This window comes from Bicyclus anynana, chromosome 14 (assembly GCF_947172395.1).
Source record: "Bicyclus anynana chromosome 14, ilBicAnyn1.1, whole genome shotgun sequence".
Taxonomy (NCBI): Eukaryota; Metazoa; Arthropoda; class Insecta; order Lepidoptera; family Nymphalidae; genus Bicyclus; species Bicyclus anynana.
In genome coordinates this window covers 5,773,442-5,796,392 of record NC_069096.1, presented here as the reverse complement: position 1 = coordinate 5,796,392, position 22,951 = coordinate 5,773,442, and the positions used below count along the sequence as shown (strand labels likewise).

The following is a 22,951-nucleotide window of genomic DNA, read 5'->3' as shown; positions in this document are numbered from 1 at the left end:
TTCATGAATTTGTAATTTGCAATCTGTGGTGCGAACTGCGACAACGACAAAAAAAAATGGTTTTGCGATGACAGATTTTCTGAATTTCTTAAACATTTTCACTGAGGAATACTGTGATATCTTTTTACTGTAACGTTTAATTGTCATGAAATCGTTTTGTGAGAGATGAGTGTCTTCGGGGATTTTCAACGTGTGTGGGTGCAACGTTTTCCTGAGAGTACTCTACCAGCCGCTTGGGAGGAAGATGTAAGAGCCAATTTGGCTAAACATAAACAGAAAGTAGCTATCCTTAGGGAGGAGTTGGAAAAGGAAGAGTTTTATGTGGAATATTTAGAAACTCTACTGTCCGACGTCGAGAAGCACAAAGCAGTCCAAGGAAGTAGAACGGAGCCGCCCTCGGGGACTGACACGAATGATGATAAGGCATCTGATAGCAAGCAGGTAAATCAATGGCTTATCTGACGATCACTTTTGTAATACCATCCAAGAATGTATGTGAGAAAACATTAATATGATATATTTAGCATATTTAAAAGGACATATTTTCAATTTAAATCTAATTGGAATAAGTAATGTTAAGCACAATTTACCTACTACACTTTGCAAGTAGACTTATTGTCTTATTGTTTAGTTAATTAGTTCTTAAATTAGACTGGGGTGTTAGTTCTTTTATTAGTCCATAAACATTTGTGAAGTAATTAGCTGTTGCATAAAAATGAAAAAGAAATTTAATTTGCAAAACCAACCAAAATGGTTTAGTTTGTGTCATCTTGTTGTTTCCATTCAAACAATATTTTAGTATAAATAGAAATGTATTTATTAGACATTTATGTTTGATGATTAATTGATAACATTTAGATTTATGATTGAACAAATTAGGAGTCATTTGGAGTACTGGTATTCAACTAATTAAAACTAGATATTTAGAATAATTTGAATACTTTTTGGAGGGGCTAACTTCAGCAAGTTTCAGTTGTTTAGTTGGCAGATCTTTGGGTAATCTATTTTCTATGTTTTACTAATTTTTACTTTCACACGTAAGGGACCCCTGTAGTCCTGGGGCCCTCTATCACTGATACAACTGATGGTACTAGTTACTCCACTGATGAGATGCCTTAAGTGACTTATTGTAATACAAATTACAAAATATATATTATATTCTTCTTGTATTGCCTACATGTGAAAATTTACTACTAATAAAGTTCTTATAGTATAGCTTCTATTGTTGTTTACTGTATGTAAGGTTTATTGTTAATTGTCCATATATTAATACAAGTGTGTATTCTGTATATAGCTGTTACAATATGGAAATCATTATGTCTGGTTCCATTATTCAATTAAATTTATTAAATATCTAATTTTATATTGCCCCTTTTTGTGTTCTGCAAATTTGGCAGTGTCTTTAAAACAGTAATGAAAAATATTGAGTTGGTCAATATAGCTAATCCTAAACAGTAGTTTTTGTCTGATGTCTGCCAAGTGACAATATTGTGTAGTTGTATGCATACATATTGCATATGTACTGGCTGCAATGAAGCTGTTAAAAGTAGATTTGAACACATGATGTTGGCCAAATGGAAAGAAACAGTTTACAAAACATTAGTAGCCTTATACATCACATAATTCATTTAGAGCATATACAAGCATAACAGTATTTCATGAGTGTGCTCAGTTTATAAATTATAATACCACCCTGCTTCTTGCTGCAACATTATTTCTGTTTGATGGATATAGTTGCAGAATTAACAAATGAGGCTTTATTCCTTATCCTATGCCTTAAGTTATTCAAGGGCCGAGATATGTAGGATTTGTTATATACATATATATGTTGCACTGTAGGGGCTATACATACTATCATAGAAGTATAGAATTGTGGTTCTAGCATTTGTTTGTTTTGTTTCATAGGACTGTGACTCACTATCGAAGAAAAGTGAAGCAAGTTTAAAGAGTGATGACTCAATTGAACCTTTGGAATGTGAAGAAGAAAAAGTCCATTTGAGAAGTAAACCTGTAAACTTTGCCGAGAGGAGCTCTGTGAATCAGTGTATAAACGAACTGTCCTCAAACATAGCAGCGGAGGCTGCCCGTAAAAGATGCAATAGTGAAATTGTACAACGGACTGATATTGCTAATAATGGTAAGGATATTATTATTTTATGTAAATTTATTATATCTGGCACTGGAATACAAACGTTATACTTTTGTACTGTGACTTAAAGTGAAAATGATGTCTTGAGTTCATTCTTAATAACACAAAATCTAAATGTGTTAAGGTGTTAGTTAATAAATTTTTGAATTAATATGAAACTTGATAAAAATTATATTAATTATTGGATCTATTACATTCTTTATAATTTTTTCATGAATTAAGCAGCAATTTTCTAACATCTATCAGTTTGTAGTGATGTAATTGATAAAACACTTCTTGATTCCTAGACCTTAGAAATACACAATGTTAGCTCTTCCTAAATATATAAACTCCTACTGAACTAGAGCAAAAATGTTGCCATGTTGCGAGCTCAAATGTATTAGAATTTTAAATTTCTTTCTATGCACAGTTTGGCACAGTTACTAACTACCATAACAGTAAACAGTTTTTTCTAGTATTTTGCCTATCATGAAGAAATTGAATATATCTTTCAGTAGATGTAGAAACAACAAATAAAATACAAAATAGAACCCGTCCAGCATCACAAGCAGGTGATTTTGTAACAGTTATTGAAGTCAATGGCTTGAAAGCTGCAGAGAATGCGGCCAAGAAGTCAGATGATTCTCCACAATCATCAGAGAGTAGTTCTGCGGAGACAACATCTGCTTCTAAAAAGAAAGTGCCACCAAAGTGAGTAAACCTATTTTCTTTATTACTTTTTGATACTCTGATTAAGCAGAGTGTATGTATGTGTGATTCAGAAATTGTACATTGTATTTTAATTGTGTGTTTGGAACTTTGTTGAAAATATGTGCTTAATATCAAAATTCTGCACTGTAGTCAACAAGTCTCATACAATATGTTCATTCATTAATCTATTCACAATAATATATTTCATATGTGTATTATTTATCAAGTATATAACAAGTGATTCATAAAACAACAGATAGGTAACTGAACCTGAAGACAAATTAGTAAATTGGAAAGCCATTCAGATAATGAATACCAAAGACTACAAATCTCATTGAATCCTTATTTTTTTGGAAAGTATATTTTTTTCACTTTTGATTAACATAATAGACCTTTTAATCTCTGTCTGGAATATTGCTAAAATATTGTTGTGTATTTGACATTGAGGTTTATCAGGAATAATTTTAATATCCAAGTTTACTCTTTAATAGTTTGTTGCAGTAATTAAGCTTTTGGAAAGCTAAGTTACATTATGTTTCATTAATTATCATGTTGCATTAGAGAACTTTCTTACTTACATGGTTAAAACAATAACACTTGTTTGTAGGCCACCACCAAAAGTGTTCAACAAAAGAGGTGCATCATTACCTGAAACAGGTCTGGTGGATGACAGTCCACCTTCATCCCTTACACGGAGACTTCGTAACGCGGAGTCACGGGAATCCATTGGTAGTCGGGCGTCCACACCATCCATAAGTGAAAGAGTTAGTATTATTTTGTTTAAGTGTATCTATACTACAGCCTTTTTTGATGAATACTGTTTACCAACAAACAAATTAAAAATAGGGTAAATAAACAAAAAAAAAATATTTTGACAACCATCTGTAACAGAAACACAAAAATATTAATTTACTTTAGGAGTAATACTGGTTGTTATTGGTGCATTTGCCTAAAAAAACGCTGGTGCTCGCACTCGCTAACAGGCAAAGATGCAAATTCATTTTCAGAAAGTGTATTTTCAGAAAGTGTGAAAGTGTACAAATCCTTTCAGTACTATTGTGTGAAAAACGAAAGAAGTAGCAAACGTCCTCACAAATTTTTGTGTTTATAATATCAGTGATTGTATGTTTATCTTAATGAAAAAGGCTGTAATACGAAACCAGTAGTGTGGATTAATCTAGAATTATAATGTAATGTAAACACTTTGAAGCGTCAAAGTAGATGCCGTGCGTGGAATAAATTACGTTATTATTAACCTAAAGTTTTCCCTATGCCCGCCATTCATTGTTCTCAATATAAATAACATATGAATCAACCTATTATATCATTAGTCATACAAGTAAAGTACTCCTTAATACTATGCGTATGTTATTTTGGTGAATGAAATAAGATAATACTCCTATGATCCAATTATTAACTAGCTAGTTTTGCTTCGAAAGCTTTATGGGAGAATGAGTATATTTATATATTTTGTGGTCCTCTTTTTGTATACGAAATATGAATGAAAATAAACTAATTTTTATTTTTTCGGCTGTGTTCTGTGGTTTCACCAGAGTACAAATATCAGAATGAAAAGACCGGCTATTAGACTATAATCTATCTCACTGCTTAATTTCATCTAGATCTGTATTCTATATCTCTACCTATGAATATTTTCGAGAGATTCCTTATCACAATGTGTAGATAGAATTAATCTGAACTATATACTAACCTGTACTTAAAAGTTTGCTATTATCATACTCTATAATATACAGGTTGTCTCGTAATTAATGGATAAAATGCAATGGTAGATACACCATCTAATTATCCCTAATATGACCAAGTTATATCTTATTTCGGATTTTTCGTTTTGTCCATGAATTACAGGTCATTTATATACAGGATAATCGACAGTTATACACAGGATATATACAGTTTAAAAAACTCACCATCCCTACTGTCGTACTTCTAGTACAGGCGTTTCACATAGTTCGAGAGGAAAGAGGACTATTAGTTTTTGTCTATAAAAACCTGTCTGATGAAAAAACTATGTTAGAGTCTTATACCACGCTGTTTATTTTTTCATTATTTACTGCATGTATATCTATTACTATTGCTCAAGAATATTTATTACAAATATTTGTTCTATAGGTAAAAAGTTACGAATCAATTAACTCGCTATCGTCTGAGCGTAAACGGTCGGGTGGTGCGGCGACTCCTAGATCTATTGACGAAGAAGTGACGTCTACAACTCCCGACCTGCCCGAAGCATCGGACGACAAGTCGGCCCCTATATCATTGGAGAGCTTACCGGCGGCCGTCCCATCGGCTGAAGACGAACCTTACTACGATCAAGTACCTGTCGACATTAATGACGGAGAATATGTTTACATACAAGCAGGTACGGTAAATTAGTATAATTAAAAAAAAAATGAAATTGCAACATTTTTGCTTATAATAATAGTTTTGCTGGATTTATTGTGAGAATTTGCTTGTATATTGGGTTAGTATCGTTGGTTTAACTTCACAAAGCGCGATCGTGTCTTTAAATTGGCTTTAAAGCGACGCGCCCCCCCCCCCCCCCTTCAATTTTAAAGAAATTTTATGAACTTTTAACCTCTCCTCTCCATAAGTAATTTCAAGATTCGTGTATTTTAATGTAGGAGGCGCAGGCTCGAGTACCGAGGACGGGTCGAGCGGTACGAGCACGCTGCCTCTCAGCTGCACTGCGTCCGCGCCGCCCGCTCCCGACTCACCGCTGTGCGCCACCGCGCCCAACTACGTCAACATACACTACTTCATACAGTGAGTGAATGCCTCCTTGACATAACATCTAGTAGCTAGGCGTAGTCGTAGGTGTAAGCATTCACAGATTCTGTGCAACGTCACTTATACAAAATCCGCCATACTTCATCTAAAACAGCAAGTATGTCTTCTTAAGATGGCGGAGACGATTTATGCGAAGTATTACCATACTTCTGCACTATCAGATGTTAATGATGATGACTGGGGTCGACGTCGCGAGTTGACCTAGGTTGGTTGACCCTAGCTGACGGGTATGAATATAATGATGGGATATGAGTATAATGTGTCAAGGCTAAGAAAATGATGATGGAATCGAACCCGCGGCAGAGGATGCATAAAGCACGGTCACTGCCTACTGCGCCATTATACTGTCGAAACACTCTCGGTCTAAACATATTGAAGTCAATTCGCAACGAAATACTGGTGCTTGTTTGGTGGTCAAAAAATATTTTAATTAATACATAAGCAGGAACACGAAATACGGAAGCGCCCCATTTAAAACGGTTTAGTTGACTTGAATTATCATTTAAAATAATGCTGTTAGTCAGTCAGTATATTGAAGCATTCTGACTAATAATAATATACCGGCTAAGTACGAATCGGACTCGCGCACGAAGGGGTTCTGTACCATCTTTAAAATCATCAAAAAATCATGTTTGTTCGGAGCCCCTTAAATATTTATTTATTTTATAGCGGCAACAGAATCTGTGAAAATTTCAACAGTCAAAATATCACGGTTTATGAGACACAGCCTGGCGACAGACGGACAGACAGGGGAGTCTTGGAAATATAGAAATAGTCTTAGGAACTCAATTGTTTTTTTTTATAGAAACCTCCAAAATGCTTTTTGTTGTGACATAGATTAAAGACAACAAAGTATAAAAGACATAGGACATAAGTAACAACATAACATTTAAAAGTTGAGGCTTATCTAAAACATCAATTTGTCATTCTACTCGTAATTTCTCAGGTATTCAGGTTTCCTCTCGATGTTAGACCTTCACCGTTTGAGACACCTGAACAAAAAATTTCTTAAAATGCACACAACTGAAAAGTTCGAGGTGCATGCCCCGGACCGGAATTGAATCTACAACACCCTCCGGAATCTGAGGCAGAGGTCAATATCCACAGGGCTATCACGACTCTCTACATAACAGAGTATCATCTGTTATGATTAATGTGTACAATAGGCTAGTTGACACTTTTTTTTAATGGTCTTATATATAGTTCATTATCGTCCTATAATATTTTCTTGAGACGTGATTACATAAAAATTTTAGTTTTTAAATATGTTTTTGACAATACGAGCCAAAACGCCTGTCGGCCATGACGGTATATATTTCAAATGTTTCATGACGTCAGTATAACAAATCCTTTACAAACGGAGCGTTTGACAAAAATATTAGTTAACAATTAGTTTGACGTTTAATACGTCAAGTAACATTGTGACGTCACAAAATTGACGACGTTCTAGACGTTTGGAAAATTAAAAAAAATATATTATTTTAAAATTAAGTTTTATAAGAAATCCATAACATCTATCAATTAACTAGCGGACCCGGTCAAGCTTCGCTTTGACTTATGTGCACTTCTTCCCTATCCCTACTCTAGCCCTACCCTACCCCTCCCTACCCCTACTTCTTCTGCTTGACTCTTAAACATTTGTATGAGAAATAGAAAACGGTTGTTTTTATGGTTTTCCAGGCAATTATTCTAGTTTTTCTCACCTTTTAGACGTTCTCTATACCTCCACGAACATTTCAAGACCAAGATCCGCTCAGCCGTTCTCAAGTTTTAGCGAGACTACCGAACAGCAATTCATTTTTATTTATACAGATAACGATGTATTTCGGACCCTTATTCCATGTACTATGCGAAGTTAATATTGCCTAAATTTGATATGAGTCAACTACCCTTTTAGGCAAGCGGGCGAAGGCACGGAACCAAGCGAGACAAGCTCCGAGCTGGCCGACTCGAGTGACACGCCGCTGCTGCTGCGGACTATATCTTCGGACACAGAGGCCGGCGCGACCCCACCTGTTTTGAGAAAACTTCAACATCAGGTTAGTCATAATTAAGATTTTACGATGGGATTTACCACCCCACCAAAATACCAGAGTTCTTCATCCCTATTTCAGTGATTATTCCCTAAGACTAGTACATTGAATTCTTCATACTCGTATCTATACTAAAATTATAAAGCTGAAGAGTTTGTTTGTTTGTTTGTTGGTTTGAAAATCTCAGAAACTACAGGTCCGATTTGAAAAATTCTTTCAGTGTTAGATAGCCCATTTATCGAGGAAGGCTATATATTATCCCCATATTCCCACGGGAACGGGAACCACGCGGGTGAAACCGCGCGACGTCAGCTAGTATGAATAATATTACAAAAAAATTTTGTTTTCTATGATTTAACTGAAAAACTAACTGATATATGATATATTTTAAACCATTACTAAGTCTGCTAAGCCGTAAATAGGCCGTAGCTGTAAAGAGTAAAAAGGGCCGTATTTTATCCCCGTATTTGAACGGGAACGGGTGCTACGCGGATGAAACCGCGAGGCGTATGCTAGTTTTGTATACGCGTCTCTTAAGTAGAGACTTTAGACTCCCTCACAAAGCTTGTGTTATCTGATTCTTACAACTTGGACAGAACAACAGGTTGTTATCTTAATTGCACAATGTTTCTCTGTTTTCATATATATCTGTTGTAGAGTTCTTTGACTTGCCTAATTGTTTTTTGTAAAATTTTAAAAGAAAGAAATGTGTTTTTTACCAAGTTTCCATAACTGACAGTTTTCCCAATCATCATTAGTGCTTTTGATGCGTCATTACTTGTAATTATCGTAAAGTACTTTTTGTTTAATATACTTAAACAATACACACATCACTATCTAGCCCCAAAGGAAGATACTTTATGATAACTAAGATACAGCTATTGGATAATATATTTGGAATATTTATTTAAAATAAAACACAATTGAAAAATAACTAATTTATTATTATTTATTAATTAAGTTAACCTCATTATCTTCCATGTTATAATTACTAAAGGTATTCTCGTTAGTTTGCAATGCATTCTCAATTGTATCTTGGCTTTGTTTGAATCGATCATTAGGTTTGTTGGACGAACAAACCTTCTTCCCAGTGATCAGGTGATACTTACAAAACTCTACTTCACAGTTATAATAATTTTGACAACGCGAGTAATAACATATTCCATCCAAACAAATTGAATCAATGTTCATGTTTTTAATTAATCTATTCGTTAATTTTGTTATATGCTGTGTGAAAAAGTTCTCAATATAATTCAGAAGTATTTCGTCTAAATCCAATGTTAAAAAATTATAGGTGCCATTATTTCTCATAGCCGCATCTGTAAAAACATATTATATTTCAATTTTGATCAAGTATTTTAAATTCTATAACTAGAACTGCCTTGATGGTCCATTGGTTAAATAATGTAGCTTAGGATCACGAGGAAGATTAAAAAAAGAAAAAGTTCCTCAATCGGGTTACACCCCGTGCCTCGAAGAATACTAAGCCATCTTTCCCGTGTTTATCATTAACTTTTGATAATTATCGTTAAAGAGTCAAAACATTATTCGCTCACCTCAAGCTCTGCAGTTGTCCAACAGTTGTTTGGTGAGCAGCATAATGAGTCTAAGCTCCATAATACATTAATAATTTATCTCTTGTACAAGTACATATTTATTATATACGTGAATTATTGTTACCTGGCAATTCAACACATTTATACACTTTACCTGTGTAGTGTTTATGACGTGAAAGACGAGACGTCGTATTAAAAAATGACTGAAAACCTTGCGTTCGCTCACAGACAATACATATTCCTAAGAACAATGTATTGAAGTGCCAGGTAATTAATATTAATTCAGATTGAATAATACGATTGCGGTTTCGGCTGCACATTTAGAAAAAGTATTCGAATTGGCAATGGTCTGAAAAATACTAATATAAGTACGAGTATGTATGGAGTTGGATTTTACCTGTTCATTACGGCGTTTAAACATCATGCCACTTCTTTCTCTACATTTTCAGTAACCGTTGACGATAACACGGCTTCTAATTCCAGCGGACGATCTTCGGTAACCTGGGTGTTGTAGTTTTCAGTGGACGATATAACTGTGTTTGGTACTACGGTGGGTTGTGACGAGTTTTCAGATTTTTGGTCTTCTGGCTGGGGTTTTAAAGACGTTTCTGTTGATCTTGGCGTCGTTGGTTCCTCTGGTTTTACCTTCGTATTGTAGTGCCTACATTCTCCAGTCATATCAGTGTCGTACAAGTTGCATGTGATATTCTTGCAACCTAACCTGTTACACTTAATTGTGGTGCACGTCTGATCGGTGCACCACAAGCTCACGTTGTAACTTTCTATTTCAACAGAGTTGGACCCGTCAAAGGGATTCGTTCCAACACCTGGGCCTGTTTCAAATGGTATTTCGTTAACATCAGAACTCCACCATGTAAATGGATAACTTATCCAACCCCATAATGTGGAGCCGACACCGCGACCCTCTACACTACCTGCAAGCGTTGAAGTTATATTGTATTACACTCCATACAGATAATTAATTAAAATCAAGTTGGTTACCGTGTATATTAAATTTTACCTAACTACAACTTACTTGAATATGGCTTGCTTAGAGATTCATGCACCAAACACAAAACAAAAATAGATACGAGACTCTTTGAACTGAACATATTGGACAGGTAACTCGTTGCAACTTCCAAATTGTAAATGTTTGAATAGTCCCTCGTCATTCTTTTATAACTATGCCCCTATCTCTTACGAGATAAGGCAGTTTCGGGAATGTTTACTTAATGAGTTATGAAGAAACATACCACAGCACTTATAATCATCCCATAATATTTAAGATTCATTGGCAGTTTACTGGATAAATAATTTCTTAATGTGAATATTTCATACTCAAATCGTTTTTTAAATTTATTTTTTACCCTTTTTTAATAAGCCATGATTAATCAGATAACCTGTGTTAAACGATTCACAGTTAGTGGAATTCTTAAAATTATTATTTGGTTGAATTTTGCACAAAACGCAATATTCTGTTATATTTGGGCAAAATAAAAATCTGCACAGTTTCAAGTCCTTATTGCAGTTTGTCAATGCTTTTACTTTCTTTTGCGGACGCAAGCTTTCTGATATAAATTTTTTTATTTCATTCTCGACATAAGTTGAATTACTTAAAGGGTGATCCTTAACACGGAATATAATGTTTTTATAATATTCGGCAATTTCTTTTAATTTAATTATTTTATTTTTGGGTATATTTTTCAAGGTTACGTGACCAGCAGCATCGAAAGTAATTATTTTAGGCGTGGCTTTATTAATCGAAGACCATGGACTAAGATAAGATTCCTTTTTCTGAAATTAAAATATGGCCCTTAAATAATAATACCTTAACTAATTTTAACCTTAGTCAAAATCAAAGACAGGATTCATTTATTTTAATTACTTTACAAGCACTTTTAAAACGTCAGGTAATGTTATCAGATAATGGTGATAATTAGTCGTTAACTTAAAACTAAAGTTTCGAGGGTTCCAAAATAATAATGTCCTTAAATTGTATTATTTATCACTCAAAAAATTGTAATTTCAAACTGTTTTTATTTTTTTGTAAACTGTAAACTGTTTTTTATTGTAAAGTGTAAACTGATTTTAATCTTCTGGAAATAAGCAATTAAGCAATAAGCAATTAATTAATACTGTTGTTGTATACACACTCCTAACACAGTCGATGCAACTAATTATAGTAGAGTTCGGGTTGCTAAATTTGCAGTTACAGCGTCATGGGGACCGATTGCATTTGCTAGATAAATGGTGGAAAAAATCTACAGACTTTAAAAGCAATTTTTATAACTTTGACTTACTGAAAATGTCAGAAAATTTAAGCGATTAATTAAGAAATGATTTCCTTCAAAATAAATAAAAATTAATCGCGCTCGTAACTCCAGAACTAAAATATAAGGGTTTTATTTTGTAACTTTGGGACCCTCCCATTCATTACATTACGCTGAAATAGTTAGATTTTTGAAATGCACACCTTTAAGTAATTAACTTACCTACTATACCCCTAACTGACGTTCCGGTTGAGTAACCCTAAACGTACCCACCAATATTAAGGGCTCAGACTTGGTGGAGGTACTCAACAACGTGCAAGGTATTTCGTATTTATTATGTATTTATATATTATATCCCTTACGTTTATCTGCCACGCTCAAATAACTGCAAAAATCCCCTTTTCGGCTCCCCTACTATTAGAGTCGAATAGAAATATTGGTCATACTAGCGGACGCCCACGACTTCGTCCGCGTGGAATTTAGTTTTTCAAAAAATCCCTCGGAAACCATGGATTTTTCCGGGATAAAAAGTAGTCTATGTGTTAATCCAGGCTATAACATATCTTAATACCAAATTTCAGATAATTAAGTTCAGTAGTTGATGCATGAAAGAGTAACAAACATTCATTCCATCAAAATCATCAGTTTTCGCAAATCTCGGGAAACCATGGATTTTTTGGGATAAAAAGTAAAAAGCCTATGTGTTAATCCAGAGTATAATCTATTTCCATTCCAATTTCAGCTAAATCGCTTTAGTAGTAGCGGCGTTATAGAGTAACAAACATCCAAACATCCAAACAAACTTTTGCGTTTATAATATTAGTAGGAAGTAGGATTTATAAATCAGATATGGCTAATATACTAATTCTATACTAATATTTATAACTAGTCAACGCCCCGCGTAGTTCCCGTGAGAATACGGGAATAAAATATTCCTACAATACCATAAAAATTACCACTTTTAAATTATTACTTTTATTAGTATAAAGTAGGTAATCTCTGGATCTACTAAACCGATTTTAAAAAAATTCTTTTACCACTAGAAAGCCACGTTATTTCTCATAGGATATATTTCCCATTCCAGTATTCTCACGTGATCGAGAACTATTCCAAGAATTATAGATTATTGTCTATCTGTAAAGTTTATTTCAAGAATACGGGTATTAAGTTGAAATATAAACCGTAGGTACAGTCAGGTCTACGGACCTACGAAGTTGTGAAAAAAATCAAATTAAATTCTAAGTTTACGTAAAAAAATCATTTTGTAAAAAAACGCATATTTTGTCACTCTTAAGGTAATTAAACCTCGTACTTCCCGTTGACCTAGGTCTATAAAATTTGGCGAGTAACATCGTTATAGACCACAAGTAAAGGAACAATTAAAATCTCAAAACTATATATTTGTAATTAAATCTGAAAAAAACAGATGGTCTGAAATTTGGGAAAAGCTCGGCAAAACTGCGCAGTTCGATTTCTGAACTTTTTAAAATTATTCTACCTTCGGAACCCTCGGTGGGCGAGTTCGACTCGCACATTTCCGGTTTTTTTGTCACCAATAAATCTATTAAGTAATTGAAACTTTTTTTTAATCACATATGTTTTAATTCAAGGATACCTTAGTTTTACTTTTTCGCAACATTAAAGTTAAAGTACAAGTGATATTAATATACTGGTAGGTCGGGTGGCTTGGCTGACTTATGAATGATAGAATTTTGAATAAACATGCAGTTGAAATAATCAAACGATACAAATTACCATTATAAAATTTTACATATACATATCATTACATTTATTCAATCAAACTTACTTGATTTGTTTTTGGTAACAAAATTATTAAAAACACAACTAGCATTGTTGTTGAATAAAACTTCTTTGAAAATTGCCTGAACTGGCTTTCATTGTAACAGCTAAAGATAAACAAGGCATACTAATTTTTTATCACGAGCTTTATGAGTGGGTACAATACTTAATGTTTGTAAACAGAAAACCTGTTGTTTGCTTTATACTGCAGCACGGTATTGAGTTGCGTCACGATTATGTAACATTAACGTTTTTTTCAATACGACAGTGCCCTAAACTTAGATCTTTATTTGTACATTTTGATCTCAAGAATTTTTTCTTAGATGTTACAAAAGTTGTACATTTAGACATAATGCAGAGAGTCGCCTTTCCATATATTTTCCCTATCATTTTGTCTTCTAAAATATTCACAATTTCAAAACCAATATTCGATGGTAAATCCATAATCGATTCCATGGCAGCGACACTATCTGTAAAAGCATAACACATTAGACGTTCGTTATTAAGCGCGATTCGCATTTGTTATGTTACTTACCAGTTTCTTTGTTTCCTGTACAGTGTCCTTTAGAATTAAATCTGTTACTTGGGGTACAAATTCTATGGATACAAGTTTTTTCAGAGCATTTCATTGAGTGGCATACACTCTGCGAGCAAAAGGTTAATATTCCGTTAATATATTTGCCTACAAAAGACATAAATACAGGGGCAATAGTATCAATGTCATCCCAGTTTACATCTCCGAATATTGCGTGTTCTAATACAGAGGTTCGGTTATTACGCATTTTATTATCCGTTATGTTAAGCTTTGCTTTTTTCGTTTCTCTTTCTACAATTACAGCTGTTATATTTTTAGATTTTACGAATGTAACATTCTTACTTTGAATTGGCCAATATAATAATTCATCCTCTTCCACTGTTGTTTTATTAAATTTTTTGGCTTCTTTTTTATAATTCTCAACTAGTGGAGTAACATTTATTGCAGGAATTTTCGTACTAATTTGTGTAACAGTTGTAATATTTTTCTCTAATACTTCGCGCTTTAAGCGTAACGGTTTAACAGAAGTTTTGTTTCTTTTGTCATCAAAATCGGTTTCTATGCTATTCTCTATTTTTAATGAATCATTCGTGTCTTTTTCGTTATTATTTTTCGTTATGTTGACCGTTAAATAAATTGTTTGATTAAAAGGAATCTCAGTTGGAGAATTATAAGACACATTTTGCGTTTTGACTTTATATATACTTAGAGGTTTATTGGTATGCGATATAGATTTATAAAATTCGCTATTATTAGAGTCCACAGAACTATTTTTCGTGATTAAGTTGCTAATATTATATTCCGTTGGTTGATCTTTATTATTATTATCAGAAAATGTTATAATTTTCTTACCCGTGTGATTTTTACTATTATTGCTTAAATGGGATTTCTTCTTTTTATGTATTGTAAATTTTTGCATGGCATTATTGTCATATTTGTCGTACATTTTCTTATGACGTATTAAACCTATTGGAAATGGAAAATTGAAGTGTTCTAATGGTAAATTTATTGGTGATGTAAATTCTTTATACAGTATGCCTTCTTCGTCGTGATTCTGATATTTATGTAAAAATTCAGATAGTATTTTAGGTAATTTCACATCAATCTTAATGCGTAAATTAATCTTGTCGTCGTTGAAATTATGCATTTTATTTTCATGTATAATTTTTGATGATTTCGGGAAGTTTTCTTTCATTATATTTTGATTATAGGGCAAGGAGTTTGTCAAAATAAAACATTGTTTACAACTGCATTTGCAGGGAATTTCATTCTCTTTGCAGTAACAGGATGATATTGGTTTATTAATATTTTTGTTACTGAGGTTTGGTATAGTAGGTATTAAATTAAGCAACGTGCCTTTAAAAGCTAGTGAACGATCCGTTAACTCGGACTTGTTATCCTGGTTTCTTTTTGAATTATCTGGCATGAATAACTTTAATGGATCTGAAAGTGTCTTTATTTTATTATAGTAGTCATTAGAAAAATCATACTTATTTCGAGTACTTCCCTTCATCTTTGTATACTTTTCATGATGAACTAGCGGAACTTTGTTTTTAACTTTAGATTTTTCGATGTAATTCATTCTCTGTTTGTGCGCTTTATCTAAATAATGTTGATATTCCGATAACAGCTCATCAATATCTTCATCACTCTCACTATCACTGAACATGTTTTTATTTACTTGAGTACTCTAAAAGTTACAGAAAAAAAAATTAACTCGACAATTTATTAAGTTATATTACTTTTGTTGTGAGTTTTAACTTACAATATCGTTTTCAAAATCACTTATAATATCAGCAATATCATTAAATATAATTGCATCGTGGAGTGGAGTTACGTTAATTTGCTGTACTTCGTAAGCTGCAAATTGTAAAACGTTAACAAAATCATAATTGAAAACTTTTGCAAGGCCTCAGTAAACGTTTAATAAAGCTCGTAAAGCTAAAATCTGTTATTACTTTAGGAGATACTATAATGCTTTTGAAATTCAATCCATGACTACCGGCTAAAATATTTATTGTTTTGAACAATACGTCCAAGAATGTACTTACTGTCTAATTGCCCTTTTGTAAAGGTTAATGAAAATATGCAAACTAAAAGAAATGATAACCACATCGTGTATGTTAGCATTTAAGCAAAAATTACGACTGCTAAAATACCAAGGATATACCAACAGACTAACAAATAACACATTATACAACCACTTAGATGATAATAGTTAAGTTTAAATATGCAGTAATTGTTTAAATCCCATTTCCCCTTCTTAAATAGGTCTGTATGTTTGTAAACCATGCCTTAATTGCCTTATTATTTCACAATACGCTATTTAGCGACGATTGTTATGAAATCAGTGTAAACTTACTGGTGAAAAAAAATGTAACTGGCCAAGTGCGAGTCGCACTCGCATACCAAGGCTTCTGAACCATTATCTATAAAACGGCAAAAAATCACGTTTGTTTTATGAGAGCCTCCTTAAATGTTTTATCCCAGATCCTTAGATATTTTTGTTATAGTGGCATACTACTAACATAACAATTTGTGTACCTGCTGTGAAAATTTCAACTCTAACTTTCATCGTTCATGAGCTATTGCCTGATGACAGACGGATGGACAGCGTAGTATCAGTAATAGGGCCCCGTATTACCCTTTGGATACGGAACCCTAAAAATTGAAACCACCATTTTCCTTGCAAGACCTATCTGAGTACTCTACAATATGAGTATATTTTGATACCCATATTGTAGAGGTACATTAAAAAATAAATAGTCCACCATCTTCGATATTGTGCCGCCCTGTTGGATATAGAACGACGTCATAAAGTTAACCATGTGATAACATCCAACTTCAATTTGTATACAAAATTGGTTGAAGATATCATCTTCCATTTCTTATCCTATCCACCCAAACAAACATATACATACACATTTGCAAGTTAATAAGAACTTGTAAAAATAATTTGCAACTAAAATGGTAAGAACTACAAAGTCCAACGTGTTATGCTAATGTTATAAAGAGGGTTGTGAGGTTGTTGGTTGGTTGGATAATCTCACGGATCTACTGAACCGATTTTAAAAATTATTTTACCTACAGAGAGCCACACCACGTCATTGGCTATATTCTATCCACGTAATATTCTCACGGTTAAGGGACCTACGTGGATGGAACCGTGGGACGTCTGCTATTACAAACTATAGGGGTTTTAGTACGGGTATTATGGTGGTGTTTGCTAAACTAGCAATAAGTAAGTATTTATGTATTGCAGCCGTGATAGTCCTTCGATTCAAAGGGCGTAGGTTCGAATCCGTCTTGGGGCGCGAGTTACGAGTATGTTTTTTTTAAGAAATTAAATATCACGTGCCTCAAACGGTGAATGAAAACATCATGAAGAAACTTGCATACCTTAGAATTTTCTTAATTCTCTGCATGTGCGTAATCTGCCAATCCGTATTGGGCCAGCGTGGTGGACTATTAGCATAACCCCTCTCATTCTGAAAGTACACTTGTGCTCAACAGTGAGCCGAATATGGGGTTATTAATGATGATGAAGTATTTATTTATATATCAGAAACATTATTTATTTTCAGGAATCCAATATAAGTAACAATGCAGAGGCCGAGCGTCTCACAATGCATCGATGTATCGTCACGAGTATCATAGAAAGCGAAACCGTCTATGTGGAATGTCTCTATGTCATGGAGAAGGTGAGAATTATGTGTTTTTTTATCTTTACACTTTAATGACTGTATAATTGTATATGGTAATTTTCTTAGAGCTCTCACTGTCTTTGGGTCCTGTTTAAATTTCAGCAAATAAATGGTTAACCATTATGAAAAGTCTTCCGCGGCCTATCTTGCTTGTGAAGTTTTTTTTTACCCCGCTTTAATGGATGAAAATAAGTAATTTTTCACAAGAAAGTCTTCATCTATATTATTTACTATTTTTATTTAATAATATAAAGATTTAAAGTTTGTAAGTTTGTAATATTCTTTGTAAGGGGTAATCTTCGGAACTACTGGTCCAATTTAAAAAATTCTTTCACTGTTAGAATGCTATGCTATGCTAGGCTATTTTATATTGGTATATACATATATATTAGCAGGGTTATCACAGTTTTTGTCATACAGGTCGGCCGAAACTCCTCTTAACAGACTTATTCGCATGCGCTGCCTTAACCATTGTGTAAAATGGAAATCAATGTATGGAGGCTTTATGTACCTTAATAGGTTCTACGAAAAAGTCCGCGACACTATATATTTATCTTCTATATATTAGCAAATACCTTTTGTGTATTAAAAAATATTAATTTTATATACTTAGGCTTACGTCATTATTTATACAACTAAACTTAAATCCTTATCAAAATAAATTATTTAATCATCACAATGAAATATCATTGTGATGATTAAATAATTTGGCTTATCTGAAAAGGACAAATCTGGTCTCTATTATTATAGAGACCAGATTTGTCCTTTTCAGTTTGTTAATTAAGTTTCGGAGATAATACATTTAATTTCATTTCAAACAAACAATAAAACATTTAACATACAAATTATAATGAAGACTAGAAGGTTGGATAAGCCAAAAATAACATCAGCATATATCCATTGTGATGATAAGAATTTCTAACACAATGGTGTTGTCATTTTAAATTATTAATAGATGTTGATTATTAATTAATTTTTTACATCAAAATGTTGTATTTCAACTTTGTTAATCTTTCGCTATACTTTATACATACATATATTTTTTTTAATAAACACGACTCGTGCACATTTCCTTCTGTTGGTTTCACTCTTAAAAGTTTGCCGCGATTCACGATAATAGTATGTATTATGAACGTCATATAGCTGACTGTCACCGTACCCTTGCTATCTGAAACGAACGACGACGAACGAACTTATACCGTCTGTATGTCTGGCCCATTAATCATATAGCTATTGAAGCTTCTTCTTCATGTTAGGCCACTTCTGCATTTGGCCAAATAGTTGGCCGTAGTACATAGATCGTTTGAGCCTTTTGCCCGCTCTTCACGCCAACACGTTGGCCAATATGTTGCCTTTCTTGTAGTGCGGGTGTTCCGAAACAACCACAATATTCGCCACATGTAGGCCAATGTGAAGAGCGGTCACTACATAATAGCTCATAAAATGTTGGTTGATTGTTAGCTGTATTTAATTAAATACTAGAACAAATGATTGTTTGTTCGGCAGTACATGAATGCAATCAAAGCAACACTATCGACATCTCAACCTGTGATCACTGAAGAAGAATTTGGGACAATATTCTACAAGATATCGGAGCTGCACGAACTTCACAAGAACTTCCTCGAGGGTCTGAAAAATGCAGTCGCAAGTTGGGAAGAGCCTCTGTCTGTTGGCATTCATTTCAAAAAGATGGTAAGTTTGAAATTGTTTATTTATTTTCATTAGGGAACAGAGGGCCTAGTGGCAGTTTGATACTGTTACCGTCACGTAACGTAAACGCGAATTTCTAAGGGATTGAAACAGCGCCATCTAGTGGCACTACTGCACAACTGTTTCAATTCCATATAAATTTGCGTAAACGTCACCGTGATAGTAACAGTATGAAAATATTGAAAACTCCCACTAGGCACACAGAATACCCCTTTTTTAAAAAATGGGAATGTTTTGGAATTTCTTTCAGGCTATTTAAACTGAAGGAACTCAAGATCAAATTGGGTTAATTTATTATTCTTGATTTGTTAATTTTTAGGCGGAAAACATTAACGTGTACGGCGCGTTCCTGCACAACTACGGGCGGGCGACGGACGCGGTGCGGAGACGCTGTGCGAGCTCGCAGCGCTTCTCCGACCTGACGCGCGAGATCGCGTGTCGCGGGCAGCCCGTGTCGCTCGACGACTTGCTGCACAAACCCGTCGCGCGAGTGCAGAAAAACGCGCTCGTCTTACATGTGAGTAGCTCCAGAGACATTAATATGTATTGTTGTTGTAAACTAGTCCTTGAATAAAAAAAAAATATTTTTTTATTATTGAATCCGACTGCTTTCGACGTTGAATTTTTATAAGACACAGTTTAAGTCTTAAGTCACAGTTTTTCTTGTAATGTATGAATATTAATTTGTAGGATCTCATCAAATACACTCCGGCCAGTCACCCCGACCACGCGATGTTGACGGAGGCGCTAAACATGACGCAGCATTTCCTCGACGAGTTCAATATTATACAAACAAAATCTATGTTCCCGGTAAGAACATTGATATACCTAAAGTAGCTATTACGTAAAGAATCTAATCACAACCTTGCACCAAATACAATTAAATATGTATTGAATATTCAGTGTACTGTAGACTTTAAATATAATTTTTTTATGTAAATTTCCAGAATGCTGACCGTGCACAAAGGAGGCTCGTTAAAAACTCTTTCATTGTGGAATTGTCAGATGGACATCGTAAACTGAGACACCTGTTCCTCTTCAATGACGTCATAGCCTGTGCCAAATACAAGGTATAGTCAATATATTCCGGGAAGCTCCGTATAGCTTTGGATGTACTCCTAGTGGTGTTATGATTATGTTATGAGTAATTTTGACGGCCTGCGTAGCGCAGTGGTATGCGCGGTGAATTTATAAGACGGTAGTCCTTTTTGAGGAGAGGAGATTTTCATCCTCCTCCGGACAAGTTAGCTCGCTTCCATGCATCTCACCACTGCATCCTCACTTACCACCAGGTGAGATTGTAGTCAAAGGCTTGTAAAGAATAAAAAAAAAACCAAGCGCGTTTGTGTGACGAACCTTAAGGGAATTTTTTGCAACTTAAGGGAATTTAGTGAAATAACTTTACTCATTCCAGTGAAGAATTTTCCTGCAGTTTTACACACAAGATGTAATTTTAAGCCATTTTATCATTTCATGTTTATATAAAACTATTAGTTTTTGTCAGTGTTTATATTATTTACCTAATCTTTTTTTTTAGGCATCCGGTAGAGACAAGTTCACTTTTGAATTGAAGTGGTTCATCCCACTGCCGGACATAGTGGTTGTGGAGGACGAAGGCGCGAGCGGCGCGGCCGAGCGGGAGACTTCGCCGGCCAACATCGTGGCGCTCAAGTCGCAGGCCTGCACCGTGCGGGACGTCATACTCGCGGAGGAGCGAGCGGCGCAAGATGATAAGGTGAGTGATTTAGTGGTTCAGTGACGTACAGGAAACACGTCTGCTTCAACCAATAGCGACAGAGAAAAATATCGCTCTCTCTTTTATTGTGTTGGGACGAAAAAGATGGCACGATTCATGTCTCATGTCTGTCATGTGTTTTTTCTTGACTTGAATGTTCTTGTCGGCTTATTGATGATGATAATTAAATGTGACCTAAGATGTAACGCCCGTGACTTAACTTAAGACATTAAGATAGTGAATACGTTACTAAAAGTGTAATCGGGCGAGAGTTTTAGGAAGTGTGTTGCCATCTACAGGCATAATGAAACTGTTTCTTGTTTTAAACTACCAGTAGATGGCGTTCTTAGAGAACTTTCCAAAAAGTAATTGTTTCACCTTTTTACAAAAAACTATTGCGATGCAATTGCCTGAGGTTTATAGATGGGGCTTTATTTTTCATTTACAAAGAAGTTTTACTTCAGTCGTATGGTCTAAAGTACACGCGTAATTACTTTATACGACACTTAAGTCTTCTGTAGAAGGTGGTTCGCAAAATTAATTAATAAGGCCGTGAATTATGAAACTGCGAATTCGGTAACTGTAAATAACGACTTGGACTCTACAGAAAATAAGACTAGGCGGTCGCGGCGCAGCGGAGAAGCAGCGAAAGAAGCTGGCTGAGCTGGAGGGACAGCTTGTACTGGCGTCGCCCAACCTGGTGTTCCGCGTGGGAGCGCGCGCGCCCGGCTCCGCGGCGCTGCAGCGCCAGCACGTGTTCTTCCTCAGCTCGGAGTACGAGCGCACGCAGTGGATCGACTCCATACATGCTCTACAGGTAATTTGTATAATGAAGCCACAAATACACTACTAACTTCGACGAAATCCTGAACTGAGCCGAATAGTATAGTAGCGTCGTGTTCGTATCGCGGATCGTTTCAAGTCCTTTGAGGCAAAAACCGACAACGTTCGGAAATTGAGCGAAGCGAGTTGTATTTGCACGGACCGTAGCGAAGTTTGTGTCTACACTATCATGTTCGATTATCCTCTATCAATCTAACTTCGCAAGTAGTATATTAAGGGGTTTAAGACGCAGTAGAAATGTAATGCAATAAGCTCGCCGAGCTGGAGGAACATCTGGTGATGACGTTGCTTAACCTGGCGTTAACCAAATGAGGATCACTGGAGGGTTAACGCCGCCCATTTGGTGGTACACTCACGTGCCTCGACTAAGATCTGGTCATTAACATCTGCTGCAGGCTGATATTTATTTTTATTTTTTAATTTATTTACTACTCAGTACATTTTCGACAGGCATCATCAGCCCCGCCCGCCGGCACTAATACCGTGTCGATGCTAGAGCTGCAGAGTTGGGTCACTGCGTGCCGAAGCTATTTACAGACGGACATGGGCTCGTATCTACTCCGGAGTGGGAGGGATGACTCTCTCCTCTTAGGGGACCTGCAGCTGCATATTGGAGGCATGACCGCGCCTTTGGACACTGCTGCAGGTTAGTTGGATTTTTCCTGATTCCTGGTTGTGTTTGCTGTAGGCTTCTTATTGGGACCGCAGCAACGTTAACCCAATTTAGGCAGCGCGGAAGCTCTGCCAGGAATGAGTCCGAGGGCTGGATGAAGAAGAGAAAGTCAAACTACTGGAATGTAAACAATTGCATTTTTTGGGAGCATATTTCATTTCATCTCTGCTCTTTTCAGGTTTGTTTATAATTTAGAGATCGGATAAACAAATGTTAAAAGGTGATGCTCCATTTCATGTCCACTCTTGTATCCCGTATCATTAAAATTTAAAAAATACTAGGATTATATTAAAATCTAAAGTGAATAAATCTAACTAAATAAAAAGTAATAAATAAAATTAAAACCCAAGTTTTTGAGTTATATCAAGATGGCGCCTATGACTAGACAAGAAGCAACTATGACATGACAATTGTCAGCAAACGTCAAATCGACTACTGCATTGAA

General features: G+C 35.0%; 3 protein-coding genes across 5 annotated transcripts in view; 1 reads left to right on the top strand and 2 right to left on the bottom strand.

The window, feature by feature from the left end:
• The window catches only part of LOC112046187 (active breakpoint cluster region-related protein), a 36,838-nt gene continuing 13,887 nt past the window's right edge, over nt 1–22,951 (top strand). The window contains exons 1-15 of one of the 3 annotated variants that reach the window (XM_024082734.2): nt 1–441; nt 1,906–2,137; nt 2,647–2,839; nt 3,447–3,603; nt 4,970–5,219; nt 5,482–5,623; nt 7,545–7,686; nt 17,426–17,542; nt 19,052–19,237; nt 19,575–19,772; nt 19,946–20,065; nt 20,203–20,325; nt 20,793–20,990; nt 21,598–21,807; nt 22,284–22,479. In XM_024082734.2, the coding sequence (XP_023938502.1) occupies nt 166–441; nt 1,906–2,137; nt 2,647–2,839; nt 3,447–3,603; nt 4,970–5,219; nt 5,482–5,623; nt 7,545–7,686; nt 17,426–17,542; nt 19,052–19,237; nt 19,575–19,772; nt 19,946–20,065; nt 20,203–20,325; nt 20,793–20,990; nt 21,598–21,807; nt 22,284–22,479 (2,740 nt within the window). In that variant the 5' untranslated portion in view covers nt 1–165. Of the gene's footprint in view, nt 442–1,905; nt 2,138–2,643; nt 2,840–3,446; nt 3,604–4,969; nt 5,220–5,481; nt 5,624–7,544; nt 7,687–17,425; nt 17,543–19,051; nt 19,238–19,574; nt 19,773–19,945; nt 20,066–20,202; nt 20,326–20,792; nt 20,991–21,597; nt 21,808–22,283; nt 22,480–22,951 lie in introns of all 3 variants that reach the window. The other 2 variants (XM_024082735.2, XM_024082733.2) reach the window with 2 other exon arrangements.
• On the bottom strand, nt 8,613–10,423 carry LOC112046188 (uncharacterized). Its single transcript, XM_024082737.2, has 3 exons — nt 10,273–10,423; nt 9,634–10,171; nt 8,613–8,999 (listed from the first exon to the last, which is right to left on the bottom strand). Exons 1-2 carry the CDS (start codon nt 10,406–10,408, stop codon nt 9,657–9,659), a joined length of 651 nt encoding a protein of 216 aa, XP_023938505.2. The 5' UTR covers nt 10,409–10,423; the 3' UTR covers nt 8,613–8,999; nt 9,634–9,656.
• On the bottom strand, nt 12,209–16,058 carry LOC128198726 (myb-like protein F). The gene is made up of 4 exons (XM_052885426.1): nt 15,893–16,058; nt 15,607–15,701; nt 13,842–15,531; nt 12,209–13,776 (listed from the first exon to the last, which is right to left on the bottom strand). Exons 1-4 carry the CDS (start codon nt 15,969–15,971, stop codon nt 13,541–13,543), a joined length of 2,100 nt encoding a protein of 699 aa, XP_052741386.1. The 5' UTR covers nt 15,972–16,058; the 3' UTR covers nt 12,209–13,540.